This window comes from Galeopterus variegatus, unplaced genomic scaffold (assembly GCF_000696425.1).
Source record: "Galeopterus variegatus unplaced genomic scaffold, G_variegatus-3.0.2 Scaffold1007, whole genome shotgun sequence".
NCBI lineage: Eukaryota > Metazoa > Chordata > Mammalia > Dermoptera > Cynocephalidae > Galeopterus > Galeopterus variegatus.
Window position 1 is genome coordinate 302,567 of NW_007727118.1, and position 23,522 is coordinate 326,088.

Genomic DNA, 23,522 nt, shown 5'->3' on the forward strand with positions numbered 1-23,522 from the left:
CTCCACCCTGCCATGTCACCTGGGCCTACTCCAGGCCCCATGTAGGCTCCCTAGGGGGTGGCCAGCCAGGGGCCAGGGAGGAGGCCAGTTCCCTGGGACAGGGCTCCCAGGCAGAGCTGCCTGCCGCTGAGCATTGAGGCTCCATCAGACGCACCTGTGCTGGAGACACACTGCCTGGGCATCTGTCTCCTCCCCAGCTCGGTCACCCCGGGGCCTGTCTTCACCAGGCCTGGCTCTACCCCTTGGGGCTGCCCTGCAGCAAATGGTCAGGCAAGGAGACAGAAGGGGAGACTGAGGCTGAGGAGCAGAGTCTCTGGGGGCCCGAGCATGTGCTGGGGGCTCTGAGGGTTGCTGAGGAAGAAGGGGTGGGTGAATGAATGAGTGACGGGCCCTGTGCCAGCACCCCTCCCTCCGCTGGCTCCGGCCTCCCCTCTGCACGCCCAGCCCCGCCCAGCCCCAGTGGTCTGGATGCCAGTTTGTCACTGGCCTACCCACTTGAGGCCTGAGCAAGCTCCTTACGTGGGGCTCCGTGTTTGGACTGCGTGTGCTGACAAGCAGATGGTTTCTGTCAGCAGCAGCTCTTCGGAGGAAGGCATTTTCTCCTGCGTGAACGTCCTGGCCGTCGTGGTTTCTGGAGTGAGGATTCCGGCATCCCACTCCTGGGCATCGGTCTCTCCCTCCCCACTGTCAGGACCCAGAGGATCTGTGATCCAAGCCCACTGGCCAGGAGCTGGGGAGGGGGCTCGCCTCCTGCCCTGCTGCCGAGGCCCCCCTGGGCTCCTTATCTGTGAGAATGACTGGAAAGGCCCTTCTGGTTAGAACTTTCCAGAAGGGCCTCTGAGGCCATCCTCTGTCTGCGCCTGGGGCCTGGTGACTTTTTTCTTTTTTCTACCACATCTGATAGAAAGCAAGGTGCCAGTCCAGTCCCCCGAGTGGGCCACTGTGACCATCAGGTGAAGGGGGCCTGGTCCCACCCCAGTCCCCACGCCCACTTGTCATGTGACTGGCCCCTCCCCCCACATCTTGATGTCCTCATTCCCTGGCACCTGCCTCCTAGGGCTGTGATGTGGACTGAATGGATCCTGTGGGCCGTTTGAGTTTCCTGTGGCTACAGTAACAAATTACCACAAACTCAGTGGCTTAAAACAACACAGATTTTATCTGACAGTTTTGGAGGTCAGAAACCCAAACTCAGTCTCACCCGGCTAAAGTCCATGTGTCTGCAGAGCCATGTTCTTTCTGGAGGCTCTGGGGGGACCCGTGCCTATTCCGGCTTCTGGAGGGGCTTGTGGCCCCCTCTCACATCTTCATGACAGCAGCATCTTCTCTCCTCTGTGACCCCCACTTCCATCCTCGAGTTGTCTTCTCGACGCTGACCCCTGCCTCCCTCTCTTAAGGACCCTTGGGATTACACTGGGCCCACCCCGATAATCCAGGACCCTGCCCCATCTCAAGGTCCAGAACATAATCACACCTGCAAGGCCCCGCCTGCCGTGCAAGGCCACCACTCACAGGTTCTGGGGACTAGGCTGTGGGCATCTTTGGGGGCCCTTATCCAGCCCACCACACAGGTATAGCACGGGGGGCAGGGCCTGGTCTGGGGCTGTGTCCTCCGTAAATGTGTTGATGGCCTGGGACTGAATGCACTGCCTCTCGCCCTCCACCGCAGCCCAACGACCCTGTCACCAACATCTGCCAGGCAGCGGACAAACAGCTCTTCACCCTTGTGGAGTGGGCCAAGCGGATCCCGCACTTCTCTGAGCTGCCGCTGGATGACCAGGTCATCCTGCTGCGGGCAGGTGAGTGGCTGGGCCTGGCCAGGGGCTGGAGGGGGGTCACACGGATGGGACAGAGCCTAGGACTCTCCTTTTTCCCGCTGCCTAGGGCTGTCAGGGAAATGCCTGGAGGTCTCAGCACCCCTCCCCTCCCTTATTAGGAGGTGTGTGATGCAGGGTCTAAGTAGCCTTCTAAAAGGTGAAGGGCTGTCAGGTTGTCTCTTGAGAGGGAGGGAGGGATGGGCGTGTCATGAACGTGTCATGGGCGTGTGCTCTCTGCTGCCTTCAGCACCCTTTCTAGGTGGGGACTGTGCCACATGTAGGTAGCGGGTGCACAGAGTATGCTTGCTCAGGAGCATTGGCTTTGGGGTCTGGGGTTGGGCCAGCTGTGGATGCTGGCGAGGCAAGCTGCCCTCTGAGCTGTTTCCTCCTCTGTGAAGGGACAGGAAGGATGTGCTGACTGGGAGTGGTGAGATGGGCCCTTAGCGCAAGCTCCTGATGCTGAGGCAAGAGTGCCACAGGCGTGCACAGGGTCTGGGCCACTGCTCGTGTGCTGCCAGCCACAGCGATGGTGCTGGTGGCTGTCCCATGTCCCCTGATGGGCCCGGGAGGTCACACTCTCCTGGGGTCTGAGTGTGCAGACTGTTTCTGCTTCCTGCAGCTGTGCTGTGGGCTCTCCCACCCAGCTTCACCTGAGAAGCCTGGTGTGACGTGAGGCAGTTCCGAAGTGGAAAATGGAAAAACAGCCAGAGACGGCTCCCTGTGGAGCATGGAATGTTCTGGAAGCCGCCTGGGTCAGGCTGTGTATGGAGGGAACTTACCCTCCTGCCTCCCTCTTATGAGGACCCTTGTGACTATATTGGGCCCACCCAGAGGAGCCAGGATAATCCTCCTTCTGTCCGGATGGGTCTCTGCCCCTCTGGGCCTGAGGCGTGGGGCCCCTGCCTTTGTGGGCACAGACTTTCAGAGTCTGGCGACCATTCTGCTGACCGAGGGCCACGTCTGCCTGTCTGCCTTCACCTCTGGGGGCTCTTCCTCTCTGGCCCTCGGTTCAGGATCCCCCTAGTTTTGCCAGCTTCAGAGCCCGTGTGGCCACCGTGGGCTTTGGAAACAGCCAGGGTGAGGTGGAAAAGCCTTTGCAGAGAGGACGGTGGTGTCTCCCCCCAGCAGCAAAGATGGCCTTGGACAGCTGGTCACATGCGGCTACGTATTTTCCTTAGGAGTCTCCAGATCCTGGGAAGACCAGGAAGTCTGAGGGCTGGGGTGGGGCTGCACGTCAGGCTGGACGACCGTGTCATGGCGTCTGGTGCATGGGTGGTCATGGCAGAGTGGGGCTTCGAGGGTCACTGGCTTCTGTTGGGGCATGCAGAAGAGGGGAGGCTGGGCCCACCAGGCCGAGCCAGGTCTGAGCCCCAGCTGGCTTCACCACTGGGCCTGTGGGTCCTTCCAGCATGCTCCTACCCATGGGAGAGGAGAAAGAGCTGAGGATGCAGGTGCGGGGCGGAGGGACGGATAAGCTGAGATGTGGCCAGGCCTGCTGGAGGCTGCTGGGAGGTGCATTCCTGCCGGGCCATCCACATGTCCTGGGCCCCTGGCCATCCGCTGACGCTGGCCCTCACATGTGGACACCTGCCTGTGGCTTTCCCCTGCAGCAGTTGGTGATAGCTCCCCGTGCAGCCTGTTCCTGGCCCAGAGCCCTGGCTGCCCCTAGACCCGAGCCCCTCTTGGGGCTTTGGATGACCGGGACGCAATCCCCTGGTGTTCCTGTGGTGGGCGGCCTCTGCTCCCTCTCCTGGGCCTCCTTCCGGAACCCACTGAGGGGTCCAGCCTGGCTGTGGGCGGAGGCCGGCTTTATTCGTGTGTCTGTCACTGCAGGGTTAGGGCCCCGTCCTAGGGGCAGACCCCCACCCCACCCTTCCAGGCGGCCTTCAGAAAAGAAGTGCTAAAAATAAATAGTTCTGGCTTGTTCCGTGGAAGCATCGAGTCACCCTGACACTGATGTTTGTCAGATGGGCAAACTGAGGCAGGACGCGGTCCGCCCGTGGCTTCCAGGCTCCTCTGTCCAACATCTTCCTCCTGCCTGTCCCATCACCTGTGCTGTTGAACTCTGAGGTCTCGTTAGCCCCTCCAGCACGACTTCTGAGGGTCCAGGCTGTGCAAGATTGCTCTCTCAGGGGGCGCTGGCCTTGCTGGGCCGTGAGCGAGGAAGGGGCCGGGCTGACGTAGAAGGCATGGGGTCCCACCACTTTGCACCTCTGGTCTTGTTTGTCCTGCCTACCCCCTCTCCATCCCTGACCCAGAGGGGAAGCCAGGCCTGGCTTGGCCATGGCCGCCTGGGACAGACCATCCCCTCAGATACCAGCAGCTGTGACTGTCAGAGCTCCTGCTTTGCTGGACGTGTACAGGCAGGTTGGTGCTTCCGATACCAGGAGCAGGTGCCCTTGCTGAGCTGCACGAATGGCGGTGTGGAGAGGGGAGGCTGGGCCCACCAGGCCGAGCCAGGTCTGAGCCCCAGCTGGCTTCACCACTGGGCCTGTGGGTCCTTCCAGCATGCTCCTACCCATGGGAGAGGAGAAAGAGCTGAGGATGCAGGTGCGGGGCGGAGGGACGGATAAGCTGAGATGTGGCCAGGCCTGCTGGAGGCTGCTGGGAGGTGCATTCCTGCCGGGCCATCCACATGTCCTGGGCCCCTGTCCCCTGTGCTGTGCTGCACCACAGCTCAGCAGCGCTTCTGACACCAGCCATTGCCAGGCCATGCTGGGCGCTGCCTGAGTTCCAGAGGCAAGCCCACCCCAGGCCCTGCTGGGGCCCCAGCGGCCATGGGTGTGGTGGGGGGACAGCTGGCCACTCAGGCGGATCCCAGGCCTGGCCGCTAGATCTGAAGCAGGACGAAGCTGGACAGACCTCTGTGGGGGACCAGAAGGAGAGACACAAAGTGACTCCAGAGAGGCAGGGACAGCCAGGGAGGGAGGCAGGTGGGTTTGGGGCCAGCTCTGCCTCCTGGGTCCCTGCCCTTGGGCATAGGATGTCCATCCACACTGGTCTGCTGGGGGAGGGAAGGGGGAGAGCCCTCCCCTGGAAGAGCTTTCACTCTACTGGGATGTAAACCACCCTACCCTGGAATGTAGGAAGGGATTGGGAACGGGGTGGGGGCTGGGGCTGGGGACAGTCCTGACTCACTGTGTGGCTTGGGGTAGTCGCCTCCCTGGGCCTCAGATTACCGTGTTTCAGATCGAGGGGGGTCACGTAGATCAGAGTTTCCCCAGATGTGATGCTGTAGGTGTTTCATGGGCAAAAAAGAAGGTTCCTTGAGCGAAGAAAGTTTGGCTGAGCCGAGAGGAAGATGTTTTCACTGCACGACTTGCCAGAGCCTTCAGGGCAGCGTCTCCCAGATGCACTCTCCTACTTTCCTTGTTTCCCCTTTCAACGGGCTGCCTGCTGACACCCGGCTTGGAATGGGACGTGCAAGCTGACTGGGGACGTCTTGGACCTGCGCCTCTGTGACAGCGTTCCCTGGCTTTTCCTCTCTCATTTCGGTGGGCACAGCTCAGAGGCTTGTCAAACCCCTCCCACCCAGGAAGGGGCAGCCTCGGGGTCAGGGCTTCCTTCCCGGGCTCTCAGATCACCGAGCTGTGAAATGAGGACGGCAGGACTTGCCTCCTGGGTTCCCGTGATGGGGGCATGAAGTCATGTTCCGATGAGCTTCGGGAGGGCTGCACACAGCTGGGAAGCCAGGGTTGGTTGGAGTCGTTGGACGGAGGGGTCCCTGAGGTCCACGCCTATCCTCCTGCTGACCCCTTCCCGCCGTGTATCTCAGTTTCCCTCTTTGTAAAATGGAGCTAGTGTGTGCTTTGTAAGATCGCAGTTGGTAATCCACATGATACCCAGAACCTTTCGACCACTCAGGGAGTGTTGGCAATGAAAATTATCATGGATACATTTATATATATATATTTTGTTGGTTTGTTTGTTTTGTTTTATTTTGGCGGCTGGCCAGAAAGGGGGTCTGAACGCTTGACCTTGGTGTGAGCACCGGGCTGTCCCACGTGAGTTACCCAGCCAGCTACTGTTGGTTCATTGACGACGATTCCATGTTATCCAGTTTACAGGAGCCACTAAGTATTCGTGCACAGGGACTTCTTCTGTTTCTTCTGTGCCCTTTCCTCACCCTTCGATGTTGCTCTGGGGCGCCTGCGTGAGAACATCCCACAAGAGTGCCAGGGTGGGCCCGTGGCTCTGGGCACCTTGTCTAAGTTTAGTGCTTTGCTATTTTGTGGCGCTCCACGCAGTCCACATTGACCTCTGGAAATGTGCTGTTGGGCCAGGCTGGCAGCAGGTGTTCCGTGGCCATCCCAGAGCGAGTCCTTCACGCTCCGTGGCACACGAGTCAGTGAGGTCCTGGGTTAAACAAAGCCGGAGGAGACACTCTGTGCAGGACTTCTCGAGGCCTTTATAGGTCTCCTTCCTGGAGAAGGAAGAGGTGTTTCCTGGTCTTAGGTACAGAGCAGCCTCTTTTCTACAGGGCACTGGAGCCCAGTTTGCGAGCCTGGGCTTGGATGGGTCTGCGACGTGCTGCGGTGGGGGTCCGACTAGGGGGTGGGGTGGAGGCAGGGCGGGGGGGCCTGGAGACAGCAAGTGACCGTGTGCCTCCTCCCCCAGGCTGGAACGAGCTGCTCATCGCCTCCTTCTCGCACCGGTCCATAGCCGTGAAGGACGGGATCCTCCTGGCCACCGGGCTGCACGTCCACCGGAACAGCGCCCACAGCGCAGGGGTGGGCGCCATCTTTGACAGGTGGGGTGGGACCCTGGCAGGGCCAGGGCGCTTCCGCCACCTGTACCGCTGGGCTGGCCGAGTCAGGTCCATGCACATCCTGCTCAAGCAGGTTAAAAATGCGAGAAATACAGAAAAGTACAAGGAAGAATTAAAATCCCTTTAGAACTCAGCATCTGGGAATAATTGAGACTACAGCCAGCATTGTGGCTTATTTCCTTCCAGTTCTTTTTTCTTTTTGGTAATCCAGTATATCCATCCGTGGGAAGGAAAGCCATACTTTTTATAGAATTGTTGTTCGGATTGGCGGGTCACAGACTCTTCTGTGCTGTGACTGGGATGCTGTCGCAACCTGAGGCGTGGCTTGTGCCCTGAGCCCGTCCTGCAGCGCTGCTGCCATGGAGCCCTGGCAGAGCGTGGGCACCTTCCCCTCTGTCTGCACCTCGGCTACTTCTTAGCGATACACCAGAGCAGGTAGTCCTGATTGGCGGGTAGTGTCCTGAGATGCTGGGCTTGTTCACTTCCACGGGGCAAGATGCACGGTGTCTTCCTTGTCCCTGTCTCTGGGCAGTCTGTGTCTGTGTGCCCAGAGGCCCATGCCAAGCCTGGGCATTCTGGGGACCCAGATGTCACCTTCAGCTGCTGGAGCAGGGAAGCCAGGGAAGGGGCATCACAGGGTTCCTTGGGTGGGGGCCTCCGCACTAGGAGCACAGAGTGGAGAGGAGCAGGTGAGGGGAGGAGGTGGCAAGAGGGGTCCCAGGTGAGCCCCTGAGTGTGAGAGCCCTGGAGTTGGAGGTGAGTAGAGGCCACCCACTGGCACCCCTAGGGGAATAAATGCATGAACGTCACTGGCCCACAGCATGGTTCAGGTGGAGTAGACAGTCAGCCTGAAGCCAGCCTGGAGCTTCAGCATGTACCAAATGCAGAGGGCTTGTGGCCTCATAAGCGGGCGAATGCTGGTTTAAACAGGGTATACAAGGGACTTTGCTGCAGGACTTCTCGGAGCCTTTAACAGGCTAACGTATGAGAGCCACCAAAAGGGGCAGCCGGGGGTGTGTATCGCCCTCAGAAGCTGCTTTAGAGGGTATGTCCCTCTGGCTCCTGGCTTTGAGAAGCGCAGCCCCTGCCGCTTGCCCAGCTGGCAGCTCTGGTGACGGAGGTCTCGGGATACATTCTCTGGGGTCCCAGAGCAGCGATCAGAGAGGCCCCAGCTTTTCCTCACCCTCCATGTGAGTGGGGTGCGAGTTGCCCGGGTGGCCTGGGGCTTTCTCGCGCCCTCTGCAGCTGTGTGCCCTGCCTGAGAGTGGACATCTGGCATCCCGACTCTGGCCCCAGAGGCTGCGGGGCCACCGAGCTCCTGTTCTCCCCACTGCGTCCTCCAGGCACTTTCAGATCTTTCCCAGGAAGCGACCACCACCCTCTCCAGCCTGTAGACCCTCAAGGCTCCCCTTGGCCCACAGGGAAAAGCCGGGGCTCCTCTGGGGGTGGCCATCCTGCCCCCTGGGCACTGCCCTCTTTCCTCCCTTGTGGTGCCAGCCTCACCGCCACTTCCATCTCTGGACACGACAGTCGAGTTGTGGGTGAACAGACTGTCAAGGGCGGGGAGGCCCAGGGCTCCGTGTGGCCAAGCTGGTGTGCTGCAGGTGGGCCAGGGGGGTTCAGAACTCAGTCACCGGCTCTTACAGGGGCTGGCGCAGCCTCCACCAGGGGGTCTCCACCTCTCTGATGAGGCCGTGTGGGTGGTCTTTTCCCCTCATGGAAGCAGATGGTTGGAGACAAGAAGTGGGACCCACCTCCCCTCCAGCAAACCCCTCACCTCACCCAGGGAGGCTGCATCCTGGGGAAAGGTTTCCATGGGCTGCAGAGAGCGGCCGTGGGTGCCACGCAGGCTAGAGCTTGGCTTCAGGCTGTGGTGCCTGGTCTGCAGTGGAGCAGAGACAACCCAGGGTCTGGCTGGTCCTGTGAGGCGGTGGACTCAGGCCTGGCCCACCTAGACTCAGCTGTCATGAGGTCCCTCCTTAGTGTCCAAGTTCCCAGAATAAAATCCCTCAGGCAGACCCTCAGGGGAGAGGAGAGGAGCCCACCCTCTGTGCAAGCTGGGGCAGGCCTGTGGGGGTGTCTGTGCCCATGTTCAAACTTTCTCCTTGGTGGTCGGGTCTGCTCCCCGGCTTGGCCTTGACCGTCTCCTCTGCCCTGTGGGACCACTCCAGGTTCCCTGAGTCCTTGGGCACATCTGGGGTGGCGTCCTGGCGACAGCGTGGTCTGACTCGGGCTTGGCGTCTGCCTTTGTCCCCTGCAGGGTGCTGACGGAGCTCGTGTCCAAGATGCGGGACATGCAGATGGACAAGACGGAGCTGGGCTGCCTGCGCGCCATCGTCCTCTTCAACCCCGGTACAGCCTGCCACCTTGCGGTCCTGTGCTGCGCCGGGCCCCTTCACAGCCCCAGACCTGGGCCGCGGCTGCGCTCTTTGCTGTTGCTGTGGCGGGGCAAATGTCTGCCCGTGCCTCTGCCTCTGCCTCTGTGTCGTCCTTACAGCAGAGGGACAGTCACACTGTCCTGCTCGTGCTGTGAGGATTAGCTGCGGTGGCTTGTGCTTCTGTGGCCTCTGTAGCGGTGGGGCCTGTGACAGCGCCTGTCGGTAAAGGCCCCCCTGGTGGAGCTCCCGCAAGGCCTCTGGCTGGGCCATCTGGCCTCTGCCACCAGCGTGCCTCGGCACAGTGCGGCAGAGTCCTTGGCTCCGCACATAGCTTCTGGCACTGACATTCTGCATCCCCCACCTTCCAGGCTGGTGTTGGTGACGGCTTAGGCCTGTGCGGTGCCCCGGGGTGACCAGCCTCATCCCCCAGCCTCAGGTCCAGGGTGTTCCTGGGGCCAGGACCCCTGCAGTGGTGTTGGTGTGGGGCCGGGGGCTGTGGGGCTGGGGCTGGGGCAGGCCTCCCACCTGACAGCAGGGCACTTAGGCAGCTTCTGGCTTCTCTGCTTGAAAAGCTGGAGGGTGTTGCTCCTTCACGTAGCAAATGCCTGGCGTGGGAGGTCCTCCTACAAGCAGCTGGGCGAGGCCTGCTCTCTCGGAGCTGGGGGTTCCGTGGGCAGTGCTCATGACCACCCCTGCCCTGCGATGGCGGGACCACCGCATGGTCAAGGGTGCGCAGGACATTTCCTCCAGGAGGTGAAGTTTAGCAAAAGGCCAGTTGGGAGGGAGGGCAGAGCGCAGGGTGGGCTGGCCAGGCAGGGGCTGCCTGGCAGGTCCTTGAGGGTTTTGCCAGGTCTGGGCTTTCTCGTAGGGGCCACAGAGAGCCAAGCCCTGCAGAACTGTAGTGTATGGTAACACCGCACCATCTGCTGCGAGGCTATGGGGGACACAGGGAGCAGGTTGAGGATGCTGGGGTGGTGAGAGGCAGGGGGGCTCATGAGGACAGGCCCTCTCAGAGCTCCTAGGATGACCTCCCTGTCCTTGTTAGCTCCACCCAGTGGGACTGGGCTGGGTGGAGATGGTGTGTCTTCATCACCCAGTTCTGTACTTCCAGCCGTGATCTACTAGCACAGGAGGCTGGGCCACGCCTCTGGCCCACCCGGTGGAGTCCCCTGTGTGGCTTGGCTGCTGGCGCTGGTTCACCAGCGGGGCCTGGGCGTGGCCGAAGAGGAGGGAGGGGAGACTGGTTAGAGCTGGGACAGGCGGAGGAGCCTGGGATGTGTCTGAGGATCCCAGGACCCCAGGCCACCCGGGGCATTCTCTGCAGGCCACTAGTGCCCTAGAGGTTTTGGTGGCTGCAGTTGCTGGCGTCTCTGTCCAGGCTGGGTTCCCAACCCCTGGGTCCTGACTCGCAGCCTGGATTCAGGACTCACAGTCCCAGGCACTGAGGACAGGCTCTGGGGCCTTTTCTCCATGGCTTGGGTCTGGATGTTTCTGGGGATGTGGTCTGTAGCTTCCATTGAGGTCAGTGGGACAGTGACCCAAGTGTAGTGAAGACATCCACGGTCTCCTGGTTACCACGGCAATGGATGTGGGGTGGGGAGCAGATTACTGACAACTTACAGATGGGGAAACTGAGTCTCTGAAGGTCAAGGGACTGTCTCAAGGTCATGTGGCTGTCCAGTGGCAAAGCCGGGGGTGGTGCCCAGGGCAGCCTGGTGGCAGGTTCCACACTCGTCCCGCTGCCGCTGGGCTTCGTGGCAGCTGGCAGGGCAGCCACGTCCTGCAGTGCACTGCATGCTGCCTGCTTTGCCCTAGGTGGGGAAGCTGGGGAAGAAGACCTGACAGGCCTGGGTCCCTGTGGACAGCCCACCCGGCGAGGGGCTCTGACCTGCGGCTGCTTCTCCCTGCAGACTCCAAGGGACTCTCAAACCCAGCCGAGGTGGAGGCGCTGAGGGAGAAGGTGTACGCGTCCCTGGAGGCCTACTGCAAACACAAGTACCCGGAGCAGCCGGGACGGTGAGCCCTGCCCTGCCCGCACAGACGGGGAGTCTTGCTCTGAGAGCCCCTGTCCCCACCCCAGGAGAGGTGCCCTCAGGCCCTTTTGTGGGAATGAGCAGGCAGTGCTCTGCAGGCCAGCGGGCGCACACGCCCCGTGCTCTTATCCTGTAGACCTCCAAAAGGATTGGCCCTGCACTGGCACGTTGTAGGTTCTTGCCTTTGTTGAGAACGTAGATGAAGGCTGTGCTCCCCACTTCCCGCCACTGCCCCGCTAAGCAGGCAACCCCAGCACACAGTGGGTGCTTTACAGGTGTGTGCAGGATGGATGGTGTGGCCCCAGCTCAGAGGTGCTTTCTCCTACGTCCATCTGTGGGCCCTGGCAGGGTGGGGATCCTCTCTCATTTCTGAGACCACGGGGCTGGACACACAGGAGGTGTCCAGGAGAAGCGTTCGTGGACTCCTGGGGTCTGAGCCTGTTGTCCTGGTCCTGCCCCTCCTCTCTGCCTCTCGAAGGGAGGGGCTGGGTGAGGTGGACACCCAGGCCTCCCTGGCCACCCAGCCACCTCCTGGCACACACACAGTTAACCGTGTCCACGCTGCCGTCTCAGTCCTCATCTGGTTTGGTTTAAAGCTTCCCGGACGGGAGGGGGTGGCGGCAGCTTGTTTTTCCTGGCTGCCCGCCACGGCCCATCTCGCCAGCTCAGCAGAAAACGGCCCGTTCTCTGGCCCCGCTCCAGCCTCTAAGCTGAGTTTTTGCCTCTGGAGTGAGGACCGTGAGGCACGCAGCCACGGGCTGTTCCCGTGAAGTAGGAGACGTCGTTAATAATTAAGGAGGCCCTGCAGCCCCTCGAGGGTCCGTGTGGGGGGACCGGGCAGTGTGCACAGGGAGGGACACCTGGCCGCATCCCCATACCCACTGCCTTGGTGGCAACTGCCCTTGAAGCAGGACCAGCTGACCCTGACGTTGCTTCTCCCAGAGCCTCCCAGACTTCCCCCCACCCAACAGTCCCTCCCCAGGAAACTCCCCAGGGTGTGGACAGGGCCCTGAGGATCACGTGTCCCTCCTGTGCAGCCACCAGCTCCATGCAGCAGAGCTGTTTCTGCGGAAGGGCTGGCCCTGGGCTGGGGCTGCCAGGCCTGCAAAGGTGCTGTGGGGAGGGGCTCGAGAGATGTCAGTGCTTTAGGGGAAGGGTCTTGCTCAGGCCCAGAATTCCCCAACTCAGGACTGGCTCCACCTCCAGTGGAGACCCAGTCTGAGTGCCCCCTGCCCCCCATGACTTTTTAGTCACCCACCCGGTACCCTGCATGTCACCTGTGAGCTGCCCACACATCTCCATCCCTGTCACCCTTCCTGGTACAGGCCCCACTGTTTGTCGTGGGATGTCTGCTGCAGCTCGAGGCATTGCTGATACTCACATCCATTCTTGTAGCTCTCTCCCTTGCATGAAGTCCTGCCGTGGCTCCCCACTGCCCCTGGAGCAAGCCCACGTTTTTTAACATCTTCACACAGCCATGTTGAGCCTGTCCAGCAGCCACTGTCTCACCACCGGGGCCTCTTCTGTTTCCTCTATCTTAGATGCCACTCCTTCCTCCTGCAGGCTCAGCACAGGCAGGTCTCACGCTGCAGATCATGGTTGGGGGCTCAGGCTGTAGGACAGGGCACGTCCCCAGGGAGGCTGCCGGTGCCAGGGCGGAGGGTGGGCGGGTCGCCTGCCCCTCACCCGGCCCTGCTGTCCCGGCAGGTTCGCCAAGCTCCTGCTGCGCCTGCCCGCCCTGCGCTCCATTGGGCTCAAGTGCCTGGAACACCTGTTCTTCTTCAAGCTCATCGGGGACACGCCCATCGACACCTTCCTCATGGAGATGCTGGAAGCCCCACACCAAATGACTTAGGCCCGTCCTTTGCGCCCGCCCGCTCCGGCCGCCTGCCTGGACGCCAGCTGCTCTTTTTGGCCTGTCCCTGCCCTCCCTGCCTGGCCTGTGTGGACCTCTGGGGTGCGGCCTGTGACTGCTCTGCCTGCGAGATGCATTGTTGTCCTCGTGATTTTTATTACTACTTGTCTTTGGCCCAGGACAGTGGCTTTCTCGGGCGGCAGCCGGATTGGCAAGAACTGGTGTGACTCAGCCAGGCCCCTCCCCATCAAGCTCACCCCAGGGGGGCTCAAGGCAGCTCACAGGGGGTCTCGTGGCCCCCAGCTGTGGAGCTGCAGGAGCGGGAAAGAGGCTTTGTCCTGGCTGCTGTTGGTTGCTGGTTTCACATCTCCCCAGCGGCTCTCTGTTTGGAGTGACCTGTCTTCGCCTGCTCTGAGTGCTGGTGCCCGCCAGCCCGTGAGAGCCCCACCCGGTGTCAGGAGGAGGGGCAGGGGGGGAGCAGGCTGGTGTTTCATGGCAAGAGCCCCACCCGCCCTGGGACAGCGGGAGGGGAGTCAGCACAAGCCAGGTTCCCTTTGCTCAGAGTGAAGGTGGAACAGCCCATTTTCCAAAGATAGCTCGCAGCTTCGTCCCAAGCAGTGAGAACGTGAGCTGACCTCTGTGCAGGGTTTGGGCCACCTCAAGGCTGCGGGGACAGGGTCACTCACTCGCCCACCTCAGTTTTCTCTGCGTTCTTGTCCTGGTTTCAGCTTCTCCCTGCCATGTGCTCCTGTTCAACCCAGGGTGCCCAGACCATGGTGCCCTGGCCTCTGCCCCACCCACATCTTCTCTTTCGGTCTGAGGTGGACCAGGGCTAGCTTGGTTCCTGGAGGGCTAGCCCAGTCTTGGGCAGGGTCATGTGTCGTCGCCCCAGTGGGCTTGCTGGAAGCACATGGCCATTCTCACGTGGGCTCTGATGACCCCTCAGCAGATGTCGGCTATCAGGAAGGCCTGAAGGGCGGGGAGGGGAGAGGGTGGCTGGCCGGTTTCCCTCAGAGGGAGGCAGGGGGCCTGCCATGTGGCAGGAGCAGACGCGGCTGCATCCTGGTAGAGGCTTCTGGGCCACCCCAGAGTAGCTGACTCACTGGGCGCTGGGTGAGACCCCTGCTCAGGCCACTTTCTCTGGCTGGCTGGCTCTGTCTGGAAGAATTTTGGACTCTGAGAGCCGTGGAGGCCCAGTGTCCTCAGGCCTGGGGCTACAGGTCCTCTTGGGACCACCCAGCCCAGCTGGTCTGTGGATGACATCGTTCACCCAGAGCCTTACGTGGGAGTCCAAGCAGCACCGCTGTGGCTGGGAGCTCTGCGGCCGGCACGGCCTGCACGTTCCGCTCTGGTGGTGCGGGTGCTCTCAGGTTGAACACGCCTCTTTGCACTGTCAGGCCCTCCCTCCGGCCTGAGTACCTTCCACGTTCACGTCTCAGACCCACGGGCTCGCATCTGTCGGCAGCAGGTGCCTGAATGGGGGTGGGCAGCGGGGCATTGCCAGGAAGGGTTTGTCTTCCCAGGAGCGGTGCTGGAATGGGGCGTGCGGGGTGCCTCTCATGGGGTCTTCCTCAGTGCGGATAGGGTGTTGTCCAGGGGTCTGGCGGGGAGGCATCCAGGAAAGGCAGCTTTCCAGGCTTCTGGGGAGGAAAGTGCCCGTTCTTTGCCTTCCGGAGTCCCCAGTCAGAGCCGAGCTGGGGCACCTGGAGGACACTGCAGTTGTCTGCCTGAGACAGAGGCTGTCAAGGCTCCAGAAACATCTCCCTCCCTTCCCCCCACCCCTGCCTTTCAGCGTGCTGGCTGGGGAGAGGTGTCCCCTGCCTGGTCTGCTGTCCCGAGGCAGAGGTAGTGCACAGGGGAGCCCCACAGCTGTACCAGGGCCCTCGCCAGCTCTTCCTCCTCCCAGACTCTACCAGGAAGTCTGGGCAGCCTCTGGGGTGTGGTGGTAACAGGCAGAGTGACGTGGGCCCTCTTGGGTCCCCCGGTTGTGGGAGCCATTGAGACGCACACCCAACACCTGGTGCCTTCTGCAGCCAAATGCACCCTTTGTTCATGCCTGGTCCCGGCCATACGCGGTGCCCCATGTGCTCCTCAGGGCCCTCAGAGGAACATCGGTGGCTCCAGAGGAGGAAACCCAGGGACAGGGGCCTCCGTTGCAGGGGTCAGCTGCTTCTTGGGAAGTTTCCTGCCATGGCTGTCTGTTAAGCACTGAGCCTCCCGGGCCACCCCCTCCTGAAACCAGAGTCCCCGTCCCTCTGGCCCCATAGCCTTAACCACCACCCCCGCCACCCATGTTGTCTCAGCCTCATCCTGAGGGCTCCCGCCCCTTGTCATTAGTTTCCTTGTTGTCATCACTGTATGTGTGACGCTGTTTGTTTGAAAAGGTGATATGTGGGGAGTCGCACATTACTCAGTAGAGGTAGGATTCTTATTTAACCAGACCGTTAGTAGTATTACCAATCTGGCTCAATTAAGGTGATTTTTTTTTTTTGTAATTATTATTATTATTATTTTGGTGGGACAATCTTTAATTTTCTAAAGATAGCACTAACACCAGTTCGTTAGCCGCTCTGTGCCCGTCCCTGCCTCGGCCCGGCTGGGCGAGCACTGCCACCGAGGCTGCCTCTCCCCAGTGCCGCTTCCCGGGCCAGCCCTGTCCTGCAGGCACATCCTCGGCTCTGTCACCTCCCTGCTTTGACGTGCACACAGGGCTGCCATGGCTGAGGAGTGAGGATGACCACAAAGCCAGGCTCCTGCTCGGTCCCAGTCGGGAAGCTTTCGGAAGCTGGCCTGCCTGGGGACATTTCACCCAGATGGGCCCCACGTCAGGGGCTGGCCCTCGTCACCCTGGAAGCACGTGGTCTCTGGGAAAGATGGCCCCACACCTTTGGTTTTCCAAGTATGGCGTCCCCAAGGATTCCAGCTTGGTGGCCTGGTGGCAGAGTCTGGAGACCATCCCTCAGCCCCCTCCCTGTGGGGGTCCCCAGGAGGGCCCGGCCGGAGTGAGCAGCCAGTGGGTAATGAGCTGATGTTGGCCCCATCATGGGACTGGGGCTCACGACCTGGTTCCCGTCCACGCAGATGTGTGGTGTAAACATGTATGTGCTGTACAGAGACGCTGCGCGTGGACAGCGGGCGCCGCCGACGCGGGACACGCGGAGCGGTTACCCACGTTCTGTGTTTATTTTTAATCGAGACTCCCTGTTTCCCTCTAAATTTGCTTCATGCAAGCAAGTACGTAAGGACCCCTCCTTGGGTGAAGTCTGGGTTCGCATGAATATCTCAAGGCAAGGAGATGCATCTATTTTAAGATGCTTTGGAGCAGACAGCTTCGGCCGTTCCCCACCTTTAGCATCGCCTTAGCTGGGACACATCGCTAATCCTTAGAGAGGACGACAGATCCATAAGGGTGAGGATAAGAGAAAATGTCTAGAGCATTGGGAAAGGTAAAAAAAATCTATTTTTGTACAAATGTAATTTTATCCCTCATGTATACTTGGATGGTATGGGGGGCTGGGGGTTGGGCGAAGGCTTCCTGGGGACACGGTCTGGCGTGGAGCCGCAGAGGAAGGGGCTCTCGTGACGTGGCCTAGAGGCTTTGATCGAAACCGCCGCACGTGTTTTTTCCTTTGGGGCAGGAGGGTGGGCCTGAGACTTTCAAGGGTTTTCTTCCCCTTTCGAGTAATTTTTACAGCCTTGCTCTGTTCTGTCCCCATTGCTGGCTGGCCTTTCTGCGACTCTGACTGTGAAATTACTTCCCTACGTAATTGTTCTCCAAAACATCACGGCCACAGACGCCAGGGTTTGACGAACAGCGGTGTTAGATCGTGGAAAAGAAACACGAGAAGGAAGAATGTGAGAAGAGAGACAGATTACGAGTGTTTAAAAATAAATTGCCATTCAGTGCTAGTTGGTTCTGCATGGGGTTTCCTGCTTGGGTTTGGAAGTTGGCAACACGAGGGGGCTACTGGGAGCCGGCCACCACCCGGCACGGGAAGGCCTGCACCAGTTCCCTGCCTGCAGCCCGCAGCTGCCCTGTCTCGGCTCTGCAGCTACCCTGGGGCCAGGGGGCTGGGGCCCATGCAGAGGCCTTGGGAGAGGGCATGGGCACCAGGAGTGTAGCCACCTGCCCTGCCCCGGGCTGCCTGCGCCAAGCCCTGTGTCCACACTGGCCCGAGTGGGCAGGAGGTTCACACGGAGGGCTACAAAATACACGATGTTATCTGACTGCCCGGTTAATAACAGGTTAATGATGCCCCATCTGCGCCAGCTCCTGTGATAAATGCCCTTTGTCTCCACGCTGTCTGGAGGCTAAGCTGCCCCTGGCCCCGAGTTTGGTGATGGTGCCTGGACCCTCATGCACCCCCCAACTAGCCAGGCACCCTCCTGGGGAGGCAGCGGGCACCCAGAGCTGGGAGCAGGGACTTGAGGGCCTCGGTCCTGCCCCAAGGTGTGCAGGTGGTGCTGTGGCCTGCCTGGAGTGAGGGCAGCTCCTGGGGATGACAAAGTGGAAAAGTCAGCAGTGTGAGGGCCGGGGCTTCCTGATGTCACTGCCCCCTGAGCACACGTGCATGCGTGCATACACACACTCACGCATGAGCACACTCACACCCACCCTCATGCAAACGTTCACACGCTCGTACACACGCCGCCATACACCAACACAGGTGCACAAGCATGTTCAACATGCCCACATCCAGTCACACATGCACAGAGAACTCAGGCTTGCGTGCGCGCGCGCACACACACACACACACACACACACACACACACACACACACTTGCACACACAGCCTGAGAAGGACTGACAGCAGTAGGGGAGGGAGTTGGGGGGCATTGCTGAGCCAGCCTCCCATGGTGGAGTCGAGACCCCCCACACCGACATTTTCCCCCTTCCTGGGGTGTTTTGAGAGACTGGCTGCTCCCCAGAACTCTGGGCCACTCCCTGGGCCCCGGCCATGGGACCCTGGGAAGCATTACATGACCTGCCGTCTGTTTAATCTGCATCTTAATCGCTTAAGATGCTGCCCATTGCCAGGGGCCTCCTCAGGCTGCCCCCCCCCATCAGGGCCTTGCCTTGTCACCAGGACCATCTGGACTTCTCCTGAGGGGCCCAGGTATGAGGGTGGCTATCCTAGGAAAAAGGTGGCCATGGAAGCTATCGGAGACGCAGAGGGAAGGCAGGTCCCCAGGTTCTCTCCTGTTTCCTCTGAGCCAGCAGGCCCCCTGCTGACCTGGCTGTGGGGCCCAGCCCACTGGGGTTTCCTATAATAAAATCTTGCATATGTGAGTCATGTGGGCCTTTCCCTGGTCTGGAAAGAAGTCTACTCCAGAGGGCCGGCCCGGTGGCGCACTGCTACAGTGTGCCGTTTGGGAAGCGCGGTGGCGCTCCCGCCGAGGGTTCGGATCCCACATACAGACCGGTTCCCACTCACTGGCTGAGCGAAGTGCGGGCGCAACACCAAGGGTTGCGATCTGTTGCCGGACACGAAAAAAGACAAAAAGGAAAAAAAAAAAAAAAAAAAGAAGTCTACTCCGGGGACCTAGAGATCTGGGGTGTTGCCTCCTGTAGAGGAGCCTCTTGTCCTGACTTCCACATACCCACATTACTGAGTGCCACTGTGTGACACCACTGGCTGGAGATTGGTCCTGTCCCATGACTCCCTCTCCTCTCTTTCCCATGCCTGGTGCATCGGGCACGGCCTCCTTTGGAATGAGTGAGTGGACCCTGCAGGCAGGTGTCAGGTAAGGGGGATAAAAGGTGAGAACTCGGGTGTGCAGGTGCAGAGCAGGGGCTGCTGGGGTCTCCAGGGGAAGGTGAGGAGAGGGGTACGCTCCTTATGGGTTCCCAGTCCCTTGGTGCTGGTTTTTCATATCTCCACAGGGCAGAGGGGCAAGGCGGGACTGAGAAGCCGGTGACTCCAGGTGGGGCAGCGCTTTAAAACGGGACTTTGTGGGGTGAACAGGGATGAGAGCTGGTGACCCTCCAGAGACATGGGCACCACCCAGCGCTCCCACCAGCCGAGCAGAAACCTCAGGCTGCCCGCCCTCATCGCATGGCAACCCAGCCTCAGGCCGCCCTGCTGCCTCTGGTTGCCATGGCGACGCCAGCCCAGGGCAGTCCCTCTGGACCAGAGATGCTGGGCTTGATAAGTTTATCACCAGCGCAATCAGGCAGTGACAGGCCGAGCCAGCACAGGCTTGGGGTTTGTAACCTCATAGGCCAGGGTGGGAGCAGGGGGCTCAGGCCACCGTGGTGGGGGAGGGGTGCATGGCTTCGGATGGGGAGTTATTGAGCACCCACCATATGCCAGGCCCTACCACCAGCAGACAGAGTGATGGCAGAAAGGGCATGCGTGGGAAATGCAGTGATCCCCCTACCCTGATTCAGAGAGACCCTGGCACAGGTGGTAGGCACTCAGGACAGATGAGTGGGGGCCACTGTTGTACTGCTGTGTCCCAGGACAGCAGCACCCAGGAGTGACTGGAGGTGGTCAGGCAAGTCTTGGGGACCTCATTCAGGGAGGGGCTGGAGCCTGGAGGGAGCCAGGGAAGGAGGCGCATGCGAAGATTTTAGCCTTCAGCCCCATAAATATCCAAAGGGTCCCGTGCATCTCCAGGAGGGGGAATCTGAGCTGGCTGGTGATCTCACAGATGCAGAGAATGTTGGTGTGGACGGGCCATTTAATCTAGCATTTTCCACCTGTCCTCTGGCAGTGGATGGAACCCCTTCTGCCCAGATGCCCAGAGAGATCCCAGAAAAAGCTGGGGAGGGGCTGTAGCCCCTGGGTCCAAAGCCCCTTGGGTCCACCTTCCCGCTGCACGCAGAGCCCCCAGGAGGAAGGAGTTTGCCGAGGTGAGGTCGAGGTGGGATCAGACCGACCCCTCATCTCCCCTAGTTATGATGGACCCACTTAGAAACCCAAGGTGTTGAGGAGGGTCCCACAGGAGGGACGGCCTGTGCCACGGAGTCTGAGACGTGAGGCAGCACTGCCCCCTGCTGGAGGCGCATGGACACAGCTGGTTCCTTCCACTCCATTCTAAATCCAGGTCCCTTCCGGTCCAGGTGTTTCCTGCAGTGGGAAATGACCTGGGATCCTTAGAGAATCCCAAGGCCCAGGCTGCACCCCATGCCGTTAGGTCGGAAGTTGGGCAGGAGCCGGCATCATCAGCATTTTACCAAGACACCTGGCTGTGTGTAAAGATGGGACGCACACCCTGCTGGGTGTGTGCTACTGTGTGCTGGGCCGGCTCGGCCTGGGGCAGGGGTCTGGGGGTTGGGGGAGGTGAGGGCAGATGGTGGGAGGTGGGCAGGTCCTGCCCTCTCTGGCCCTCAGTTTCACCATCTCTATAATGAGGACAGAAGACCCACTTCCGAAGGCTGTAGTGATAAGGAAGCCTGGTCATCCAGAAAGTACTCTACATTGCCACTTTGTTGTGAAGAGGCTCTTATGGAGGGCACAGGCTCTTCCATAGGGCAGGCTGGATCAGATATTTGCTCCCTGGGCAAGGGGTGAGCTGGAACACTCGGAGATCCGGACTAGGGGTGCACCTCTGGAGAAGGCCAGGCCTGTGGGCCCAGGACTTTGGGCCTGGCATCCAGGACGTGGCATCATGGCTCTTGCCCATTGAGGAGGCGGACCAGAAAGAAGGTCATGATGCCCTTGAAGGTGAGCAACCTTGAGGTCCAAGGGCAGATCAGAGCTGCCCATGGGGATCAACTGGGGGCATTTGGAAAGTGTGGAGAGGGGATTTGGTGGTTCCTTCATCCACCCACCCACCCATCATTCAGCAGCACCTGTCAGGCTCAGGCCCCACCCTAAAGGACTCTCATCTCCCAACCATGGCAGGAAGTCATGGCAGGGCTGAAATCCTGGACAGCTGGGTCTGAATCCCGGCGCATACAGACAGTTCTCCCTCGTCCCCACCCTCTCCTCCCAGCAGTGGTACTGATGCAGTGGGCCCAGGACTTTGAGAAGCCTACTCTGGCCACAGGAGACAGGTCCTGGAACCCACGAAGAAGAGGGAGCTCCGTCCTCCTGGGCAGGTGGTATACGTGAGGCCTTGGTCCTCCCACCAACTCGCACCAGCAGCTGCCAATGCCTGGCCCAGCCCGTGGGGGTGGGGGGAGGGGAAGTGGTAGCCCCCGCCCCCACCCCCACGCCCACCCTCCAGTGTGAGAGTGAAAAAGTCAGGCTGGGGTCCAAACCCAGCTAGAGGATGGTGGCAGAAATACTTACTTGCTCAGCTCGTCTCCCATCTGTGGACTGGGTGACAATCGTGTCGTGAAAGCTCAGGAAGGTCACAGCTGGGCTGAGCTCTCACTGAAGATGACTAGCCCATTGCTCAGGTACGAAATGCAGCTGGCAGAGGAGGTGCTTCTCAGGGTCAGCTGGGGCAGGTCCAGAAAGCCGGGCCTCCAGCTCACAGGCCAGTGCTCTGGACAAGAGTTGGCCCCAGTCCCTGTCGTCGAGGACCTCACAGCCGTCAGGTCAATGAGCTATACAGGAAGGTCACTGCAGCCTGAGGACGGTGTGGCGAAGGCCAGAGGAGGGGAAGTGTGAGCCTCCTGGCTCCCTGCTCTGAGCCAGGATGCCTGAGACAGACCCCAGGCTGGACCGTGGGTATAGGGGGGGCCACAGGTGCTGAGTGGGGAGCTGCCGGGCAGAAACAGTGGGTGGGCCTTGCCTTCCCGTTTGTGCAGGAGCCCTCAAGGGTGGTGGGATGGGAGGGCGTGGACCCAAACTCCTCAGATCCCCAAGGCCATTTGAGGGCTTCTTCCAGTGCCCCCATCTCCCTCCAGAGGGCCGGGTACAGCTGTTTGGGAAGGCAGTTTGGTGGTTGTTTTTACAAAGCTAAACATTGTCCAGCAGTCATGTTGCAAGGGATTCACCCTGCTGATCTGAAACCTTATGTTCATCCCAGACCTGCACACGGACATTTATAGCAACTTTATTCATAATCGCCCTAAACTGGAAGCAACAGATGCCCACCACAGGTGAGGAGCCATGGTGCATCCACGTGACTGAGTGCAGTTCAGTGATAAAAGTGTTGAGCTGTCAAGCGATGAAAAGACAGGGATGCGTATTACTAGGTGAAAGAAGCTTACAGAAGAAAAAGGCCTCAGAGCATGATCCCATGTAATTGACGCTCTGGAAAAGGCGGAGCTGTAGAGGCAGAGCCCTGGTTGCCAGGGGCTCCGCTGGGGGGAAGGTTGAACAGGTGAGCCACGGGGACGTTTTTAAGGTTAGTGAAACTTCTATGTGACACTGGAATGGGGACACTTGTCACTATGTGCTTGTCAAATCCTGTAGAACTTGACAGCACAAAAGAGTAAACTTTATTGTTTTCACATTAAGAAAAATTGTTTAGGGGTTTGGAGGATACCAGGATGGGATGCAGACTGACTACACAATCGACCTGAATCATGAACATAGGAAATGACCTCACTGAAGTGGGTGGAGGGAAAACGTCCTGAGCTGGGAGCTTTGGACGTGAGCAGAGGCTATAGAAATGAAGGCAGAAGGACTGCACGTGAGCTCTGATAAGCTTTAGGTATGTTTGTCCCCTGGAGCTCGTGTTGGAATCTTATTCCCCAACAGGGCAGTGTTGGGAGGGGTTTTGGTCCTTGGCGGATCCCTCATGAGTAGATTCATGCCCTCCCTGGGGGGCGGGTAGTGAGTGAGTTTTCACTCTATTCCCACGAGAGCTGGTTGTTTAAAGGACCCCAGCGCCTCCTCTTCCTCCCTGTCTTGCTTCCTCCCACCGTGGGATCTTCCTGCACCCATCAGCTGCCTGCCATGAGTACAAGCAGCCTGAGGCTCGTGCCAGCTGCAACTGTCCCAGAATTGTGAGTCAAATAAACCTCTTGATAACTTCCCCAGTCTCAGGCATTCTGTTGTAGCAACACAGAAACGCACTATGTAAGCTCCGTGCTCTAGTGGGTAAAGCTGTCTCCCCGGGGGTACGGATTTTCAGTGCTGATGCTGCCCTGTGTGTGGATTTAACAACTCACTGCGGTGGGAATCAGGTTCGTCACTGTTGGAGGACGAGTTACAGACAAGCAAGCGGAGGGGGCTAGAAGGACCCATGAGGGATGGATTAGTGTTGGAGACGTCAGTGTGAACTCGTGCTTAGCTTCATACAGCTGTTACAGATGGAAGGGTGCACAGACGTGTGTACCTGCACAGCTGAGGACACACACAGTTCTCTTGCTCTGTTGGCTGAGAGAGACTAGAAACAATGCATACCTCCCAGTGGCCACGAACACCCCGGCCCCAGATCTCGGTTTCTAACACCAGTGAGAGGACCGGGGATCCTTGGAGGAATGGCTGATTCTAGGCCTGGGGCAGGAAGTACACAGATGAGCCTGGAGCTGATGTGGTGCCAGAAAGCAAAAGTGAAGAAGTCCTGGAAACTAAAGAGCAAAAACATGACAATGAGGATATGTCGAAGGACCTGGGAGCCAACCAAGAGAGTTCCCCAGGGTCCAAAGCAGGAACGATATGAGCTCGGACAAATAAATAATGTGGCATTGGATTATAACTCAAAGTATAAAGTAAATACCCATGAGTCCATACTCACATAAATACATGATTGGATAAATAAACAAATGGTGGGGAGCAGGCACATGCCCCATGCAGAATTCCAGACATTGGTGTGGACACTCGG

General features: G+C 59.7%; 1 protein-coding gene and 1 pseudogene across 1 annotated transcript in view; both read left to right on the forward strand.

The window, feature by feature from the left end:
* Positions 1–13,462, forward strand: part of RXRA (retinoid X receptor, alpha) — a 30,427-nt gene extending 16,965 nt beyond the window's left edge. The window contains exons 5-9 of the mRNA XM_008574171.1: positions 1,670–1,799; positions 6,435–6,567; positions 8,846–8,937; positions 10,874–10,979; positions 12,704–13,462. Of these exons, the coding sequence (XP_008572393.1) occupies positions 1,670–1,799; positions 6,435–6,567; positions 8,846–8,937; positions 10,874–10,979; positions 12,704–12,851 (609 nt within the window). The 3' untranslated portion in view covers positions 12,852–13,462. The remainder of the gene's footprint in view (positions 1–1,669; positions 1,800–6,434; positions 6,568–8,845; positions 8,938–10,873; positions 10,980–12,703) is intronic.
* A 1,926-nt stretch (positions 13,463–15,388) lies between these two features.
* Positions 15,389–16,760, forward strand: LOC103591676 (annotated as a pseudogene).
* The last annotated feature ends 6,762 nt before the right edge of the window (positions 16,761–23,522 follow it).